Source organism: Choristoneura fumiferana, chromosome 17, assembly GCF_025370935.1.
Source record: "Choristoneura fumiferana chromosome 17, NRCan_CFum_1, whole genome shotgun sequence".
NCBI lineage: Eukaryota > Metazoa > Arthropoda > Insecta > Lepidoptera > Tortricidae > Choristoneura > Choristoneura fumiferana.
In genome coordinates, this window is record NC_133488.1 from 6,557,756 (window position 1) to 6,578,208 (window position 20,453).

The 20,453-nt window shown below is 35.4% G+C and overlaps 1 protein-coding gene across 2 annotated transcripts in view; it reads left to right on the top strand.

Moving 5' to 3' along the window:
* Positions 1-16,295, top strand: part of LOC141437495 (uncharacterized) — a 31,126-nt gene extending 14,831 nt beyond the window's left edge. For both annotated transcript variants that reach the window (XM_074100904.1, XM_074100905.1), the window contains exons 17-29: positions 75-276; positions 2,128-2,253; positions 2,787-2,915; positions 3,618-3,821; positions 5,400-5,606; positions 8,565-8,655; positions 8,733-8,837; positions 11,102-11,253; positions 11,807-12,047; positions 12,566-12,733; positions 13,219-13,306; positions 13,605-13,710; positions 15,292-16,295. In XM_074100904.1, coding sequence (XP_073957005.1) covers positions 75-276; positions 2,128-2,253; positions 2,787-2,915; positions 3,618-3,821; positions 5,400-5,606; positions 8,565-8,655; positions 8,733-8,837; positions 11,102-11,253; positions 11,807-12,047; positions 12,566-12,733; positions 13,219-13,306; positions 13,605-13,710; positions 15,292-15,414 — 1,942 coding nt within the window. In that variant the 3' untranslated portion in view covers positions 15,415-16,295. The remainder of the gene's footprint in view (positions 1-74; positions 277-2,127; positions 2,254-2,786; positions 2,916-3,617; positions 3,822-5,399; positions 5,607-8,564; positions 8,656-8,732; positions 8,838-11,101; positions 11,254-11,806; positions 12,048-12,565; positions 12,734-13,218; positions 13,307-13,604; positions 13,711-15,291) is intronic.
* The last annotated feature ends 4,158 nt before the right edge of the window (positions 16,296-20,453 follow it).

Genomic DNA, 20,453 nt, shown 5'->3' on the forward strand with positions numbered 1-20,453 from the left:
GCCCTTGCTGCTCCATCTTAACTTTCCACCCTGTATAGGCTAAGATGATGAATAAAACTACACTCGCATTTTAGGACTTTAGGCACTGGACTGGACTCATTATTGAAAGGTGGTGAGCAAATCCAAAGAGAGCTGGCGTGTACCGGTGTTCAGTTTTACTACTTACCTGGATGGACCATAATGAGAGAGCAAGATCTGAATCCCTGGGTCTACGTCGTGCATAGGGGGAAGGTGGTCATCACCCAAGATGGGAAGACATTGGCTTATTTGACAAAGGTTATACTCGTAGATTAGAATTCCGTAAGAAAAGTTTCCCTGCCGACCGCTCAACCGCGTTAGGTATTCTCTTGGGTATTGCTGTCTTTATCGCTCGTGACATAAGCGCTCGCAGCCGTCCCCTCCATGCCTTCCGCAACGACGTCCCTAATATATCCGTAATATAAACAGATCTTTCCGAAATCTAGGATTCGTGCTAAGAACATGCAAACCTTTCCAAAGCTTATTAAGTTTAAAAATAGTCTTTTATGCATATTTAAGATGTATTCTTAATTATGCCTCCCCAAAATGTTCACCTTACTATGCTATACATAAGAACCGCATTGAACGAATCAGAACAGTCAGTACCCATTTAAATCGTGACGCTCAAAAATTCGTCCTAATGGGTCCCGACTGTTGAACTTTAAGTTACCTACTTAACAAAGTTCTAGCCCACTAGACTTGTTTTCTTCTTTTTAGTATTCTTACGGCAGTCGGGTTTTCTGATTTTTTGATTTATTGTTTTTTACTAGAGCTGCGTTGTACGAGAATAAGTAAGTAAATGAAGTGTTTCTTTTGGTTCATGAATCATGATAAACAAATTCCTCACAACACATCTTCGCACACCTCCTAGTGGCAACGCATGCAGCCTAGCGGCTTTATGGTAAAGTTAGCGTGACTCAAATTCCAGTTATGGTTTAGGATATTTATTTTCTCAAAAGGCTTACAAAAAAATCACTTATAGAGAAAAACAATTTAATATGACATTAATTTGACATATTTTATCTATCATCCCTACTATCCCTACTATATCCTGCTATCCTACTAATGGTACAAATGTGAAAGTTTGTGAGTGAGTGAGTAAGTATGTTTGTTACTTCTTCACGCTGAAACGGCTGGACGAATTTGGACGAAATTTGGCAAAATGTTAGTTTATAATCTGGGTTGAAATATAGGATAATTTTTATCCCGATATTCCCACGGGATAGGGATAAAATATCTAAATAACAACCGCTGGGCTTAGAGTCATGCAATTTAGTACGTATAGATAGCTGGACATCTGGAATAACACATAGGCTACTTTTATCCCGATATTCCCACGGGATAGGGATAAAATCTCGAAATAACAACTGCTGGGTTTAGCCATGAAATTTGGCATGGGTGTTTTAATTAAATGTCAATGAAAACCACGATGTAATTTTCGGGAATTCCCACGAGAATTTAATAAAATTCCGGAATTTAAATTCAACTGCTATATCTAATGATTTATGCGTGCGAAGCCGCGGGTAAACGCTAGTATATAATATTATAAATGCGAAAGTAACTCTGTCTATCTGTTTGTCTGTCTGTCTGTTACGCTTTTATGTCGAAACCACTGAACCAATTTTGATGAAATTTGTTTGAACCTCAAGGATCAACATAGGGTACTTTCTATTTCGGTAGAGGGCGCAACCGCGCGATAACCTAGATCGGCGAACAGACGACGACGTCATGGTCATACGCTAGTTATAAATAAAACTTTAACTTTAATTTGATATAGGAAAACAAAATTATGTAAATGCAAGAGTCATTGAAAGTTTATTTCATTAGGTATCCCACTAATATTATAGATGTGAAAGTTTATGAGTCTGTTTGTTTGTTTGTTTGCTACCTTTTACGTCTAAACCGACTTAGAAGAAATTCAGTATACAGGATATTCTGATTCCCGGGAAGCACATAGGATAGTTTTTAGTCCGGAAAATTAACTAGTTTCCGCATGATAGCGATAAAGGAAATTTACGCGATCAGAGGGCGGGCAATACCTAGTAGTAGCAGCTAGCTAGTCTTCATAAAATCAAATTTTCAAATACGCATTTTTATTTATTAAAACAGGGATCTATATTCGGGCAAATTGACGGCGTAGGTCACCGTCCTGTTCGAGTGTCAGCTCACACCGTGGACCATGTGGACATCCTTCAAATCCCGGCCAAAGCGTTCCAGGACAATATTGACGATGAGGTAATATATGTAGAGACTTGCATTGAAAGCATTAATTAACATACTGAAACCTCACTCTAACGGCCTTTTTTATTTTAGGATAATTTATTGCATTTTATTTCAAATACTTACCTTCATTAGTTAAAAAAATGCATGTTTTCTAAGTCAAGTCTTTGGAAGATTTTAAAGCAGTCTGTGGTTGATTAAGTATCTATCGATCTATATCTAATACCTTTAAACGAGCAATGTATATATATGTATTTCGGGGATCTCGAAAACGGCTCCAACGATTCCGATTAAATTTGGTAAATTTGGTATGGGGTTTTCGGGGATGAAAAACCGATCTAACTTGGTCTTATCTCTGGAAAAACGATTTTTACCGAGTTTTAGCCCGAGCAAAGCTCGGTCTCCCAGGTACTATTATTATAATTTAGTAAAATAAAACATAATTCGTAATAGACAAATCCAAAACCATTATGCAACCTTTTTTATCTGTAATCTGACCAAAAAAGAACAAGTATGGTTTAAATCTTACATTTTATCTAATCCTAAAGGTTCGGGCCAACATCCGTAATAATCCCCAATCACAGCAAGACTATATGCAAGTGAAGAAGTCTTTCAAAGAGAACCCGTATAATACAGTCAGATATCTTCTCCGAGGAAACAAAATTATTCAACTACCCGTTAGTATTTTGTTTTATTGTCCATGTCATCATCATCAATTGCTCTATCACGCTATTTTTATATTTGATTCATCATCATCATCATCATCAACCTATCTTAGTCCACTGCTGATCATAGGCTTCTCCAATGAGGGCTACCGTTTTTGCGCTTACCAGTTGGCGCCACTGTAGACACTGTAGACTGCCTGAAGTTAGTGGTTACTTACTTTGTTATTTATTACGGGCGTGAAAACAAAATTTACATTTAAATCATATTTAATACCTTAAAACCGTACCATAAAAATATCGAGCATGCCACAGTGTAGCATAGTCCCGTTTTATTCGGAAAAAAGGGAGGACAAAGGTTTCCGAAAGACAAAACTGTCTCAAAACACAGACATCAACTGGCCCGTAACGCATATTTGCCATAATTAATTTCTGGTATTGCAAAATATTCACAAAAATATTCTAATTATAAATAAAATCGCGTAGGTCACCCAAAAACAGTTAAATCTGATATTTCGGAGACCTCTCGCTACACTAGCGCCTCTAGTGGCAAATTTATACGCGATAGCGCGATCCTCGGTCACTTTCATCCAGTTCTTGTCAGCCACCCTGCAAAGATCATCGCTCCACCTAATCTGAGGCAAACTGCGGAGACAAACACGGTTCGAAGCTCCGCTTCAGTGGACAAGTAGCCTTAAAAATTCTTATATGTTTCAGTGGATGCAAGAGCCAGTAGAAGCCCATAGCAATGCGTGGTACAACCGCTGGCTCGCTCTCGTTTGGGTGATTGAGCCACTATGCTCAGCTGCTATAGTCTTGATGCTCAACACACTGCCATTGGATCTCTTGCATGAAATGCTCTGGGTTCTGCTTATACTTGACCTGATACATTTGGCGTACTTGGTGTCGGAATTTTATGCGGTGACTATCATAATTTCCTTGGTATTATGAGGGTATAGCTGAAGAACTTAAGGACCTATGCACATGCCGATATTCAGTCATTTTAAGGTTCCGTAGTGAACATGACAAAAACGGAAACCTTGTAGTTTCGTCCGGCACGTCCGTCTTTCCGTGTGTAACGTTTCGAAAATACAAACTAAAACATAGATGCACAGAAAAACCAGAAAGAGACCAGCTGCGTGCTATATCTCTACGCCACCACATGACACACACTACACCACACCACATGTTTCAGTTTGTATTTTCAATATAGATGTTACGGGATGACCCTCAAAGTAACAAAGTTTGGAGTTTAATAAAAAATACAAAAAGACTCCAAAAACCAATCTTACGTTTCGTTTATTTATGAAATTTGGAGTACCTGCGAGTTCTTATTTTCCTTCATTGATATGGTACGTATGTCCTTTTTCTTATTTAGAACGATAACTTGTCTGTCTATACGTTTATAATTAACAAAATTAGTCATGACTCATAAATGACAAAGTTGATAGAGCCCCAGGTTGGTGGCACTATTCAAACAAGTGGGTGAAATCATTAGTCAGGGCACTAAATCATTTAAACCAACTGTTTTACTCGATAAAGTTTCGAACACGCCGTGTGAATTTGGTAACGAAACTGAAAACTAATTTGTTAACTCCTGCACCATTGACTGTCCATTATTCTGTTAAAGTTATGCGCAAACGTTAAAATACTAAAATTAAAGGATAACAGTGATCTGATTTTTAGATATATAAGTAATAATAATAGTAACTAATAGTTTAGAGACGAACATATATATATTTTTTACAAATTCCCACTAATATTATTAATGCGAAAGTTTGTAAGTCTGTTTGTTTGTTATCTCATCATGTCTAAACCGCTGAACTGATTTAGACGATATTCGGTATACAGATGGTTTGAGCCGCGGGAAAGGATATAGGGTAGTTTTTATCCCGAAAAAGACGCGGGCAACAGGCTAGTTTGAAATAATATAATTTGAGTCGTTAACCATGCATTTATTATTACATGGGTCTTTAACTCAATTTTTATCTCTCTCATCTCATCCCTCCTAGTGTAAATAAAAGTAAAAAAAAAAGTAAAAATGCTTTATTACCAAAAACCAGAATCAATTTTGAATATTGATTCGGCGACACTCACACTAGGCAGAGCCTGTATCGTGGGAGTCAAAACATACAGGGTTACGTGCGGCTTCAAGGAAACGGAGACATTGATGTTATATAATAATAGATAATAAGTAATATAACTTTACTAAGTCACAGTGTGTGTGTGTGTGTAATTGGTGTAGTTAGTTAACTTTTCGAAGAAAAGGTTTGGTGCATCTTCCCAGATGCCTTTCAATACCCCTGGTGTTGCAGATGTTTATGGGCGGTGGTGATCTCTTACCATTGAGGAGACCCACTTGCTTGTTTGCTATCCAGTCGAATAAAAAAAAGCATACGTGACAAGAAAAGTCTTACTTCCCAAATATATTTGTCTATGTATCATTGTACCCATATATTGTTTACTTAGCATGATTTTAATTATTTGCCTTTGTTTTAGATGCAATTGGTTGTAACTGAAACTAGATGTGTTAATCGGCACGTTAAATTCAAAATGTTTAAAGAGTGGGGCACGTACTTAGATGTCCTGTCACTTTTAATACCACTACTGTCGTTTCCCACCAACAATTGGAATTATCAACTAGCCAGATTGCTACGACTTCGACTATTCTGCCATTTCCACCATCATTTCTGCGAGAATTTTAAGGTAATTCGTTTAATAATATTTATTTTACAAGCTTTCATTAAGTTTCACCTATCCCGTTGTCTCTGTCTTTAAGTGGATTGACTTGAAATTTGGTATACTTACGTAAATTGCGTGACAGTACAATAATTTGGTAGTGACATCCTGGTAGTCCGGCCAGGATCATCTGTGACAATACAAGTACAGGCAACAAAAAGTACAGTCAGCAAAAAAGTTGTATTAAAAATGGTTTTTTTTTTACCAAATACTTATATAATGGCATAGCTTTGCTGTAGAAGATAACGAAATAGTAACAATTAAACTACCATCAGTTTCTAGTTAGTCAATAACAATGAACGGCGGATTTTGTGAAATCCCCATGGTATGGAAAATTCGTCAATGAGGGCTTTGTTAATTTATATGAGACTAACTGTTGCGCGCGACTCCGTTTAAGTATAATTCGCTTATCGCTTTGCAATTTTCCGGGATAAAAACTATATTACCTATGTCCATTCCCGTGACTCAAAATATGTGTAAATCGAATTTCATCTAAATCGACTCTGCGGTTTATACGTGACTAGCTTTTGCCCGCGGCTTCGCTCGCGTAAAATTTGGAGTAACATACATTTACTTTCTGCGATCCATGTTTGGTGTTTTGATTAATTTTTCGGAGGATTACATGGAAATAAAAATACAGACAGATTTTCTTTTAGACAGTGGTGTAAATTTTGTAATACAAAAATCAACCTATACATACGTATGTCATTGATTATGATTAATCTTACCAACTTTTTACCATACACGATACCTATAGGATTATATCCCGAGAAATTAAAGTTCCTACGGGACATGAATTACTGTTATGATCTATTTTAAAATTCTAAATTGTCGATAAGAGAAACATTGTAGCTTTCTACAATGAAATAATTTTGAAAATCTGCCTCAAAATTGAAACTTATTTTTATTCTGCGGAAAGTTTGCATTTTTTTTAAAGTACTTTAATGTCAATCAAGGATAGTGAATCTTTCTATTGATAAAAGATTTTTTTAAATCAGCTCAGTAGTTTCAGAGATTACCCCCAACAAACAAAGAAACAAACAAAGATGAGATATTTTCCTATTCCATGAGATTTTCTAAAAATCTTTCCCTAGTGCACCTCTGTATTACATTAGGTCCATCTATGCCAAATTTCACACCGTAGCATGCTGAACGGTTGTGTTGCTCTGAAGATGAGCTCTGGTTGAGTTCGAAACGCGTCAGTGTAAAGTGGTGGTGGTGATAGATGGATTTGTGTGATTTGTTTGTGTTCTTACAGTGTGGAAGTGGAGGAACTGTATGAACACACATTGCATGGGCACAAAAGTAGCTATCATAAAGGTCGCGGGTGATTGCTCAGTAATTGTGTCAACTCGTTGAACGTATATGTAAAATTTCGTATCAATGCTATCAGCCTTTGAGGAGTTCCGTCATCAGCAGACGACCCTGGCGGTGTATATCATTTAAACGCATTGTCATTGAAATTTAACAATCATGTAAAGTCTTTTGCATGTGCCATTAACTTTTGAGGAGTTCCCTTCTACGGAGACGATCCTCGCCAGGATGAGCAGGATGTCACTGCTAAATAATCGTTACCAGATTGACATCAGTTTGCCTAATCTCCAATCCCTAGTTTTATTGGTTTAGCTTATGTTTTTTCTGATTCAGTTGGTATATAAAATCCTCTTTATTCGTTTTATCCCGTGGGATATTCGGAAAATCTTTGAGAAATTTTTTACCTATTAGTATTATCTACCTGCGTGCCAAATTTGAAGCCTCTAATATTTATAATTACGGAGTTAGGGCCACTTTGAAGCGAAAATATAAATCCCATTTTATTCCCTATCCCGTGGGAATTTTGATAAATCCTGAAAATTGTTCTTAACTGTTAGTATTACCTACTTGCTCGCCAAATTTGAAGTCTCTAATACTTAAGTTACGGAAAAAGGGTCATTAATTGAAAATGAAAATACAAATCCCATTTATTCACTATCCCGTGGGAATTTAGTAAAATCCTAAAAACCAATTTTAGCTGTTAGTATTACCTACTTGCATGCTAAATTTGAAGTTTCTAATAACTATAATTACGCAAATAGGGCCATTTTGAAGTGAAAATATAAATCCCATTTTATTCCCATCCCGTGGGAATTTTGATAAATCCTGAAAACAGTTTTTAGCTGTTAGCATGTCCTACTTGTTTGCCAAATTTGAAGTCTCTAATAATTATAATTACGGAAATAAGGTCATTAATTAAAAGTGAAAATACAAATCCCATTTATTCACTATCCCGTGGGAATTTCGGAAAATCCTGAAAAGTATTTTTAGCTGTTAGTATTACCTACCTGCATGTCAAATTTGAAGTTTCTAATAATTATAGTTACGGAAATAGGGCCATTTCGAAGTGAAAATATAAATCCCATTTATTCCCTATCCCGTGGGAATTTCGAAAAATCCTTTCTTAGTGCGCGTCTACACCTATTAAGGAACATATATTCCAAATTTCAAGTTTCTACGCCCAGCGGTTTGGGCTGTGCGTTGATCTATAAGTCAGTCAGTCAGTCAGTCAGTCAGTCAGTCAGTTTCTTCTTTTATATATATAGATGAGGTAACAAACAAACAAACAGACTTACAAATATGACTAGCCTTAACCCGCAGCTTCGCCCGTATTCGAAATAGCTTAATACCGTCTTAACTGAACATCTACTGATTACAAACGAAGTTAACACGTCACGTCATCTTGAGAGCTGAGGTACGTCACCGTTCTTGGACAGTGCCCTCTATTCTTGTTAAAACTACTGTTGTTATTATCCCACGGGAACGCATTACCAACATCAAAATATCCAAACCTCCAAACATCTTCACAAACTTTTACATTTATAATGTTAGTAGGAAAGTAGGAATTAGTAGGATTTGGATAATTTATTGCTTAAATTTTTTCTTTTTTAGACAATAATAATTCCTTTTCTGATGAATTTTGCCGTAATCTGCTTAGTGTTGCATGCTTTGACATGTGGATGGATTGCTATAGCTTGTCGCCGTAAGTGCCTACGTTTACTTCACTCCATATTTAATATGCGAACGGAATAAATAAGTAATAATTTATCTTGTTTTTAGCCGAAAGGACCTTAGAAAAAAGTTCTTACGACCAGGGTCAGATTGTATTACAAAATAGGACGTTTGATTTCGAAGAGTGGACTTATCCAATAGTACGGGGAGAAGGTAAGCTATAAATACTCAAGTCCATTGTAATGGTGCTCCCACAATTTCTGTTATAAATGTTCTATAACATTTGTTTTATAACATTGTATAACAAAGTGTAACAAATTTATCATGTTATATAACTTTTAAAATGTTATACTACAAATTGCAAATGCAATTCTTATATTTATTTATTTGTTATAAGGTGTTATATAACATTATTGTACCAATGTGGGTGCGTTTAAAACATCTAGCAAGTTGTAACAAAAGTTAAGTGTTAGAAAATGTTATCGTGTTTTAAAACGTTATATAACATTTATAACAGCCAATGTGGGAGCACTATTAATAGGGTATTACTCGTTACAATGACTCATACAAACATAACAACAACAACTTACAACAACATTGTAGATCTCTTGAAAAATATCTACTTTTATTTACTAACACAATCGGGACTTATCAGGTTAATAAACCTAAAGTCACTAGTAAGGATACTAGTGTGCCGAAACTGTTCCTGTCCTCTTTTTTTGTAAGTTTTGTTGTAGGTACCCTTTTTTTAATAAATTATTATTATTATTATCAGTACACAAGTTACAAATACACAAACAACAGTACAGTTAAGGCAACTGAATCGCGTAGCAGGGTGGAACCTTCGTATTACTAACGTCATGTTGACATCCCATACATTTGCCAAAGAAATCATAGCGAAATTGATTATGAAAAAAGGTTCCGCCCTGATACGGGATTCAGGTTCCTCGACTGTACTCGTAGGTATTTTGTAGAGTTTCTTGCCGGATATTTCTGAACAGTGGTTTTTGTGAGCTATTTTATGAATTGTGAGGCTGATATTAATTATAAAAGTAATTAACTGGATCAACATTACCGGTGCTACTCAGCGTATAAAGACATAGGTATTTATGTTTTCACTAGCTTTTGCTCACGGCTTCGCCCGCGTGGAATTCGGTTATCGCGCGCTGTTCCCTCGGGAACTGTGCATTTTTTCAGGATAAAAAGTAGCCTATATAACTCTCTGGCCCATAAACTATCTCTATGCCAAAAATCACATCTATCTGTCGCTTCGTTTCGACGTGAAAGACGGACAAACATACGACCAGACGACCAGATGGCCTAGTGGTTAGAGAACCTGACTACGAAGCTTGAGGTCCCGGGTTCGATTCCCGCGTCGGGGCAGATATTTGTATGAAAAATACGAATGTTTGTTCTCGGGTCTTGGGTGTTTAATATGTATTTAGAAAGAAAGAAAGAAAGAAAGAAAAGTTTATTTTGGCTCCAAAATGTACCACCTAAAACTAAGACTAGTACTAGCACTAAAACTATGTTTAAGTATGTATCTATCTATATAATTATATTTATCCGTTGCTTAGTACCCATAACACAAGCTTTGCTAAGCTTACTTTGGGACTAGGTTAATTGGTGTGGATTGTCCCGTGATATTTTTTTTTAATTTATACTAAAATAAAAACACACACTTTCGCATTTATAATATTAGTATGGATATCCGTGTTCATGCAGTTCCTCCACCTCCACACTGTAAGAACACACACAAATCACACAAACGCTACTAAATTCAAGTTATTTGAAATCGTTTAAAATAAAAGTAGCTTAGTCATGCGAGTAATATCTAACCTTGAATTTTAACATGGTCAGAGACACTGTATGGTGATGGTGAAGATTACGTCCATGTAACGAATGTTGCTACAACCACTAAATTTCTATTGCTCTACAATATTATTAGTAGATTATTGTCGTGGACGAGCTTGCGAGTCCGTTTAACTAATACGAAGCCAGCAATTGCTATTCCAGCAGAGACTAATATAAAGCTTTTCTCAAAAATGGTGAATAATTCTGAAATTGAATAAACTTTTTCTCAAAATATATTGTAAAATTTAATTTTATTCCAATATTTTTCTTATGCTTTCCCGCCTTTTTTCATTAAAAACAAACTGCAGGTGTATTTTTCCACCGAAAACATCACAAGCTATTTCAGACCCAATAGAAAAAGTCCGGAGTTCCAACAAAATATCTGATTCCGGCCATTAGACTTGGCTGTATACGACTTGTGCCAACATTTCCATGGCCTTTTTAACTTTAAAAAAATGTGACTGATTGCAGGCGCGCTAATTCATTATTGTCGAGCTAGCGCGCCTGCAATCTTTTTAACTTTTTAATTTTTCGCTGACCATAAACTATGCACTTCACCTTCTGATTTGTAAAGAATAATGTCAACTTTTACGGACATTTTTGAGAAAAATAATTGTTCGCAGGCTGCTTGCGTCTTTCAAAAATTTGTGTGCGCCTGCATAATAATAAACACAAACACTACCATCAATTCTTAGTACCAAAAAGATGGCAAGACGATTATGTTATAGCAATATGTTTTGTTATACTGCACCTATCGCATACTGACATGAATAACGTAAGTAAAAACAATCTTCTGTCTACTACATATACCTGTTAAGCTGTATCTCAGTATTTTTTTTATCATCTGATTTTGCGTCTGTTTTTTTATTTGATTTCAGAACCTCTTTACTATATTCGTTTCTTAAATATTACATATATCTGTTATTTTTAGTTTGTTCCAAATCAGGGCTTTAAATCCCACACACGTCTCAATCCCACATAAATTACAGTACTGACGTGATAAAAATATTTTTTTTATATATATTGTATTTATGAAATTTGATATCAAACCTTGTTCGAAATCTTAAAAAAAAATTACTTTCTTCTAGAAATCGTCTTGATCTTAAATTTAAAGAGTCGAGATGACAATAAAACACAAAAGTACCTAACGTTAGAAATAGGTTATTTTTAATCAGTTAAATTACCTATTTCTCTGGAATCTGGAATGTTACTCTTCTTTCCACCACTCGTCGTCTCTATCGTGAACATGCTCCTACCACTCTACTTCACATGCATCCAAATTGCCTAAATAGAACCCAAGATTAATAAGTTTATTATTTAACTTCCAGATAACTCCTTTGTCACTTGGGCAAATATTCTACAAATTGATTATGAGTTTTATGCTCAACTTACTTCACATTTGGGTGGCAAGCTTAGCAATCAAAGCGATTTATCTCAAATATCGTGAGCTATACAACTATGACTACAACGTGGCCAATCTGTTCGAATACTTGAAACACGTTGGTTTGACAAGCTCACTGCTGGACTGTGTCAAGGAATATACGAATCTTCTGTGGCATAAACAGAGGGGTATATAATTTTTTTGCCTTATTTGATCGCGTTTAGCTTTAACTTTTTTAAACTGTATCATTCACTACCTGAAAAAGTACGCAGAGCTTTTCAACTGCTGTCAACTGCGGTACGAGAATAGACACAAGAAACTTGGCAGTCATTTTTTTTTAAATAAAATAATTACAAAAAAAATACTTAAAAACTACAGTAAGTATAAAATTAAAGAAAAAATTACAAGAAAATAATAATAATTATAAAACAGGGTTGTGTGGGGTCTCTTAGTTACAAAACTAAAACTAAACACTAACTATATCTACGTTCAATGGAAGTTTACGTTAATGCAGAAGACACGGTGGTTGAAATACTTTGTGGCCTTTATAATCTCTACACTTACAATCTTGTCAATCTTCGATTGTAATTACTTTCAGTACTATCTAATTCGTCAATAATCCAATCTGCTATAAAAGGAGGGGTAGACATAGTTTAGAGTTAGTGAAATCATCTTTCCTTCAAGTGTATTAAGTTATTTTATTCAGGGAACTGGATCCCAGAATTAGCCCTGCAAGCGCCGTTGTGCCTGCGAGAAGATTTACTGGGATCCTTGTACTCCCATCACCTGGAGACATTGCCACTATTTAGATCGCTACCATCTTATTTCACTCGACAGTTGGCTGCCAGGCTCCAAAGAGTTGTGGTGTTTTCTGGTAAGATTTCCTTAAAATTATATTTCTTGTTTACTTTAACCAATTTATCTTTCTTATCTAAACTAATAATTAAAAATATTGTTTGTACGGAAAGTGACGCGTTATTTTTGCTCGTAAAAATAATATATAATGGCGAAACAATTTACACCAATTGATCTATGAACTAAAAGAATTTTCTTGCTCACCCGCGAATTTCTTCTTCTTTTTTTCTTAATTCTTTTAGTTCATTGATATGGACCTCCGCAAAGTAACGCCTGATTCAATAAATTACCAATCGATCTAGTCCCGAGTTATGTATAATTTGGGCTATGTGTACCAAATAATAGTGAAATATATACATACCTAAATTATGCAGCTGTTGAATTGATTAAGCTCATAAAAACAACTGTTGGCGTCAGTTTTGAGGTGCATCTAAATGTCAAACACTGACAAAATTTACAAAATCCGTTTTAAGTAAATAAAATATTCAAAAGGCATTCTTTCAGGCAAGCCAGTGGTAGAAGAGGGTGATATTTTTGCATGTATTTACTTCATACACGAAGGTGCTGTGGAGAAATGGTACACAGATCCGAGGTAAGACATGGATTTTATAGCTTTTCGCTTTGCATTAAACACTGCAGGAGTTCTTTTGCGCCTTTGTCTTCAAAGATAAATGCATTTCTCGCGTAGAATATGCTTCTCTGTATTGTTTAATATGTGTAAAATATTTTGGGATGGTATACATCTTGGATCATCAATACGTAGTATCGTTCATCGAAGGTATACATAGTAAAAAACATAGATAAGCGATTAGGTATACGAGGTTGGGGCATAATGTTCATAGTGGTCGTCGAAGAAGTAAGTAATATTAATATATCATTATTTTCTTCAGCGGTGAAAGCAGAATGGTATCCCTGCTGACAACAAATGGATTTTTCGGCTTGATCCCGGGACTGTTTCCTGATTCTCCACACCATTTTACCTACATTACGCGAACGGTAATTCTTTGAATATTATCGTACTAAAATAAAGTAGAGCCTTGCTTGAATGAAACATACCCTCGCATGTAGATACCTAGTTATTGCCCCTTAGGTACTCGTTTAAAAGATTTCTTACGTACCTAAATAGTAGTTATTTGTTTTTTGCGAAAGTGTATTTGGGTAATTTTGTCCCCTTTTATTATTTTTTTTGTCGGTGTCAACATTTTCTTCCCGTAATCTGTTAATAACTTTCAAGGTTGTAGAGAAAAGTTAAAGAACACGGTGAACTTGTTGCTTCCGATATCCCGTGTGTAACATTCACGCAACAATCACCGTTACCTCCATATTCATGATGTCACAGTTCTTAGAATTTATCTGGAGACAGTACGTTATGCCGAAGTTTTTAAGCGATTATCCTAAGAAATTTTGCGGAGGTTCCACGCACCGAGGAGGGCCTATGTAATAATAATAAAAGCGTAGAAATCGCTGGGTGCTGTGGTGTGCAGATAGTCATGGCATTGCGGCTTGTGGCGAGCTGTTGGTGCGTGGCGACACCACAAAGTTGAGAGCTCCATGGGTACACATACACGCATGTGCTTATACACACACACAGCTACACACCCACCTAGCCTCTAGTTTGTCTTTCTTGGCCACCTAGAGCGGAGCGCAAGAGCTAAATGCTCAGAGGATGGATGTGTTTTACTAAGTAACTCGCTAGTCTTCATGTTAACTTCGGTCCTATAAAAAGTTCAAATAATGGTACGGTTAATTTTCAAGCCACAGCAGAAAACTTTCATACAAATTTTTTCGACCTTCGTTTCAAGCATTCAACTTTTTAAATTCGACCCTGTTAATTTAAAACCATACACTTTTTGAAGATTGTCCTGCAATCACCAAAGAACCAAAAAAATAAAAGGTTAGTTTAACGTATCGATATGTAAAAATCGTACTGTTATAGTCTGTCTACTAAGATTCACCTTGTTCTGAACTTAACCAAAGGAGGATAGCAAACAACGAAGTTTCTATTCAGATTCTGTTCAGATTTACTCGTAGGCGCGCCTTGACATTAACGAGCCTTGACATTACCAAAGGTAATGTAAATGCCTTGTATAACATCCTTAGCTCTTATTAATACAACTCCTTGTTGTTTGCCAAGTATTTAGCGAAAAAACATCTGACATTACTTGTCTAACATCCATAACTCTTCATTAATCACAACGTCTTGTTCGACTTGACGGACAAATATTTTATATAAAGGACACACACTTTCACATTTATATTATTAGCATGGATAAATGATCAGGGTTACATTGTTATACTAAAGAAGATTAGAAGATACCTATTGAACATATCTAACGGATATAGTATGTCCTCAGAGACAGGAACTCACTACGCTTTGAACATAGGTGTACTACCTCTATGTTTAAAGCGTGTATTAAAATACTCTAAGAGCCAAATTACTACAATCTGAGATTAAAAAGTAAAAATAATGTTTCAAAATCATTCACAACTTTGACATCTTTGCATTATCTACATAATAATGTTAGCAGGTGTGCCTTGAATAAATTAGGCTTATTTGACATTCTTATTATTTTTCAGGTAGTAGATATGGTTTACTTAAGGTTTAGAGACTGGCAAGATCTCCTGGAAGGCTATCCTGATATTAAACGAGACCTGTACACCGCTGCCAAACAACTGAAGAGCGATTTAGGGAAAGTTTAGAATTATTCACTGCTATGCCTTTTATCTAGTCTACAACTCCCTGGCGAAATATTATGACAGGCCAGTCCTTATGTCCATACATTATTTTACTTTGTGTAGGTAACTTAGTTTCATTTAAGATGTTTTTCAATACCTAGTTTATTTAGTTGCAATAAATTAGAATTTAATTTATCCACTCGCATTGAAATCTAGTTGTAAAATGTGATATGGCAATTTTTTCAGTATTTCAAAAAATTTGTTATATAATACATATATTATACTGTGCGGTAAAAAATCTGGCCCTCAACTCAAATGTATGCAGTAATAGCAAATTTTTGTATGTAGAGTGGGCCAAATTTTGTGCTGCTGAGTATATTTTCCTTTATCGCGTTTTACTATTATAAATCTCCGAGCTTTAAACACAGATTTTTAACAAAGTCATAAATTATCTAACACTGAGTCGAGGGGATCCAATTACTTAGGATAACTGTATTAACTAGTTCAATAAAGCTGAGCAGTCAACCAACCGCCCAACGGAATTTTGCAACTCTTCAACAATTTTACGGAATTCAATTCACTCGACTCTCCCCTTCGTACGGCTACTACCGAAATAATTTGAGATAATTTGCCTTTGAATGTCTTATCCAAATAATATAGCACCATTATCGCCTTTTTATTAACGCTCCAAGGAAGAGGCGAAGCTTTTATTACATTTACATCGGCAATTTAGGCAGAAATAATATTTTTATGCTGAGCAGATTACCCACGAGGGTACTAAACAAAATTAGTGCCAAGCATTAGACACCCAAACAAGGGACCACTTATTTTGTATTTATTATTATTATACTTTATCGCTTTAAGATAAAGGGATATAGTCATGGCGGTTAGATATTTTATTTAGATTAGGCTAAATGTATTAGAATTCAATTTAATTAACGACTTTTAAACCCATTGTATTGCTGGTATTTTTTACCCCACATGACTCTAAATACCTAATTACATACATCCAAGATTCCACAACAAACATGCGTATTTTTCATAATTCTAAAATACTAGAATAGCTTCGTCCCACGTAGGGAATGGAGGAAAAATTATCGCAAGAACCTAGTATTAGTACGGCATAAGCGACAAATCACTACGCCTATTTAGTCATACAAAACAATCTTCTTTTAGTGAAAATTGTGAAAGTTGTTTGTATTAATAGGTTGCTTAGCTACTTATTCACAAACAAGAAGCATTGTGGCTGTGGCTAGCAGCGACAGTTACCCTGCGCTATTTCGAGTAAACCAAAACATAATGTCACGTTAACAGACGACTTAGCAATTCAATGTACGTAATTTACTTGCGTTGTGGTTTTCTCCCATTCCTTGTTAATCTTCAGTAGCTGTTGCACTAATTTTATCAGAATAGATACAAACTTAACTAATGATAGCCAGCCTTGTATGTATAACCTAGCCAGCAAAAAGTTGGAAAACCCCCGACTTTGTCACTTCAAAGTTCAATATCTCAAAACGGCTAAACCGATTTTGATGAGACATGTCTAAGTACCATCGCTAAAAAAAGCTAGAAAGTTTAAGAGCTACGGTGCCACAGACAGACACACATTGCGTCAGGGGTTAAAAATTAGGCTGGAAAGTTAATCAATCAAATTCTTTATTGCAAGTAACATTACAGTAGTACAATAACAAAGGTCTTAAAAACTAAACAAGGAATGTAGATGTGACGCCCTGCAAGGACACAGCAAAATAATTAGAGATGATGTCTTATTGATATTAATGTTATCATAGTCAAATTAGTTATCATTATACTCGTATGTCGGAGGTTTTGTTAGTCCAATTTTGGTAAAGTATTATTGTAAGTCGTAATTCATGCAATCAATCGTCGTCGATACTATTTATACAGCTATTGTAGTTTTTTCCCCGAGTTAAACAGTAATTTAAAGGAATGAATATTTGAAAACGAAATATGCTTCGTTCCACGTTTAATCGAGTTATTCAATCCCGCTATACTTTGAGTGGAAGCGAGATCGGTGGGTGCAATCTTCTTCGCCTTATTAATTCTCCTGTTATGAGCTTCAAATTACGCTCGATGGTGGCTCGCGGGACCTAAGGGCTTGGCTCAAGTGGCTTCAAAAGTGAGTTCGTGCCTTTACTTTGAAATATAAAATCTAAGGGTACGTAATTTTTTTCGTCGGGGGTGATTTTAGATTTTTTTTCAGCAAAGAATACAATTCAACCTTGAATCTCCCTTCGTTCCTATCTGTACACACAGATGTGTCTTTTAATAGTAGATTGTTCAACAAGGGACTAAAACAAGCCATAATAACACGAGATGTTTTGCCGCCCGAGCTGAGCGAGGTTGGCAGTTCGAGCGTCATTATGGTTGTTTAGTCTTAACTACATACCTGCAATTTTTTATCCAAATCGGAGTCGCAAATCAAATGTACAAACTTTTTTAGAAATGCTCACCTACTTTAAAATCCAAACGTTAAAGCTTAGACGCTAAAACTCCGTATTCTGAAGTGTAAGTTCTCGCTGCCTCCCAATGTCTACACCAGCGATATTTTCTTATTTGCTATTAAATATTTTCTGTTTAATTAAACAGTGAGATAATTTGGTTATAAACCTCTGGTAGTGGATTACAAAAGGGTTGGAGATTGGCGAATTAACTCATTTGCAGAACGATTTCTTGAGAATTAGGTGGAATCTCGTTGAATTGGAATTTCAGTAGATAAGAACTGCTTTTGGTAAAAAATTAACGTTCACCTTACTTAGGCTTTATTTTCAGCAGTTGTTTTGTGCTTTAAGCTAGTTTGTGACTACAAAACTAGATGGAAATATGACAAAAAATAATAATAAGATGTCTGTCTCTGTCGCTCATATTATAACTATATTTGTTCATCACTCTCTGCCTTTATTATTATATTAGTTATTTTACCAGCCAGTCTCTTAAACTGTAAAGAAGAAGGTAGCACCGTTATTTAATTTCTGCTGTTTTATATAGTACCTATATTACTTACAGCCAGATAAATAAATGTGTACCGCAACCTCATCCTTTTGTGACGTTACCTTCGCACTTTTGAGAAGTTAAAAACATATTTTTACGCTCAGCTGTAGCTTATCAAAGTGTGGTAGGTACTTATACGAGTAGTACATCTGGTAGGCCCATTCATTCCAATACAGAGACAAGTAGGTATCCTTTCTCGTCGCACATTGATTGCTTCGCGTGATTGAGCGAAATGATCGTGCTTCGGGCAGAATAGCATCATTTCTCAAAGACTCTTTGTACTCATGATTATTAGGTCTGGTTCTTTGTACTTACCTAATCATGTTTATTAGGTACTTTTATACGGTAGCGGTAGGTATTAATTTTTTTTCAAACAGGGGCTTATTATATCTGGAACATTTTTTGTTCAGATATTTCTTTAAGTGAAATTTATGGTGTCCTTTTCGAAATACTTGATATACACTTTAATACTTACTTTAATACTTTTCACTTCTCATGCTCTTAAAATGTTACTTTAGTCTCTGCATATCGGGACTAAAGCTCCTTTTTATTCTTTAGGGATTAAAGATTTTTTTTTTAATTTACGTTGGAAACCCCTAAACAGCCAACACGGTGTAGTGAATGGGTGGGGGGGGGGGAATATTAAAAAATATCCGCAGACAGACAGACGGACGAATATATGATATGGCGAAACTATAAGGGTTGCTAGTTGACTACGGAACCCTAAAAAACACTTTTTAATTTCGTGAAACACAATTAATGATTACGAATATGAATCTATTCAATTATATTAAGGATTGACTCATTTTATTATGCATAGGTAGTCCAATTAGTTTTAAAATAGTTTTCAAATGTGAAACTGTTGTCTAAATAATGCAAGCTTTCAAAGCATCACTTCATAAACAATAAAAGAAAAAAATAAACCACGCAACATTTTTTGTTGCTATTTCAATTTTAACAGATTGACAGACAGTCCATTAGTCGAAAGTAGGTTTTTAAAAAATAATATTGTAATTTTGAACAGAACATTACTTTTTTTCATCGCATTCAAAGTGAAAAGTAGAGTGTTTAAGGCGAGACTAAACAACCATAATGCCACTCGAACTATAGCCACCCTCGCTGTGCACGGGTGGCAAAACATCTCGTGTCATTATGACTTGTTTTAGTCCCTTGTTGAACAATCTACTATTAAAGAGACTCATTAGTTTAGCTCTATTCCACACAAAGAGACAAATTAAGATTACATAATTACCTATTTAGTTTTATTTTATTTTTGCAGCATTGCGTTCGTTTTTGAACATGAAACTACTGTGAGACTCACTCATATTATATATATAGACCCGGATAACTCACGTCTTAAATCATCATTAAATTATCATCTCGCGTTCTTGTTATGTTTTTTGGAAACACAATATTTAAATCTGTTCTTACCTAAAAGTCGTTGGGAGCGAGACAAATGCTGCGAGATTCCATTCCATTATTTATAAAAAGTATTCAAAAGAAAGGGGACGTCACTCGGTCGAGATGCAGCTCTTGTATAAAGGCTTCCTTTCTTACGTTAATACTTTTAAAGAAAATACTTTCCTTGCCAGTTAAGTCTACTCGTAAAAGATTTCATTGTCTACGTTGCCATTGAAAAACTATTATCATACTGGTGTCACTCTATTTGAATAACATTGCAATTTCACTTCGTAATTTACATCTTTTTTGATTCAAGTAAGTACTTAGGTTAGTTTCAAAGATTTTGTGATAAATTTCAATTCAAGTTTCATCGAATATTATTGTATGCAGGTAATAATAGTACCTACTAGGCTCAAAAATTGCCAAATTAGTGATACAATTAATATTGAAAGAGTTTCACTCGTAAATATTTGCATGTTGATGTTGTTTCGTGTGCGTTGTTGATTTGCCCGATCCCGCTTACAAAGCGAGCTTTTTGTTTAGCAATATCACGAATATGAACATTTTTGGTACAAAAATGGCGTCGTTAAAAAGAAGCACGACGACAAAATCGCGTCGTTTTAGCGAAAACCACGTAAGTGCTGTTCTGCCGT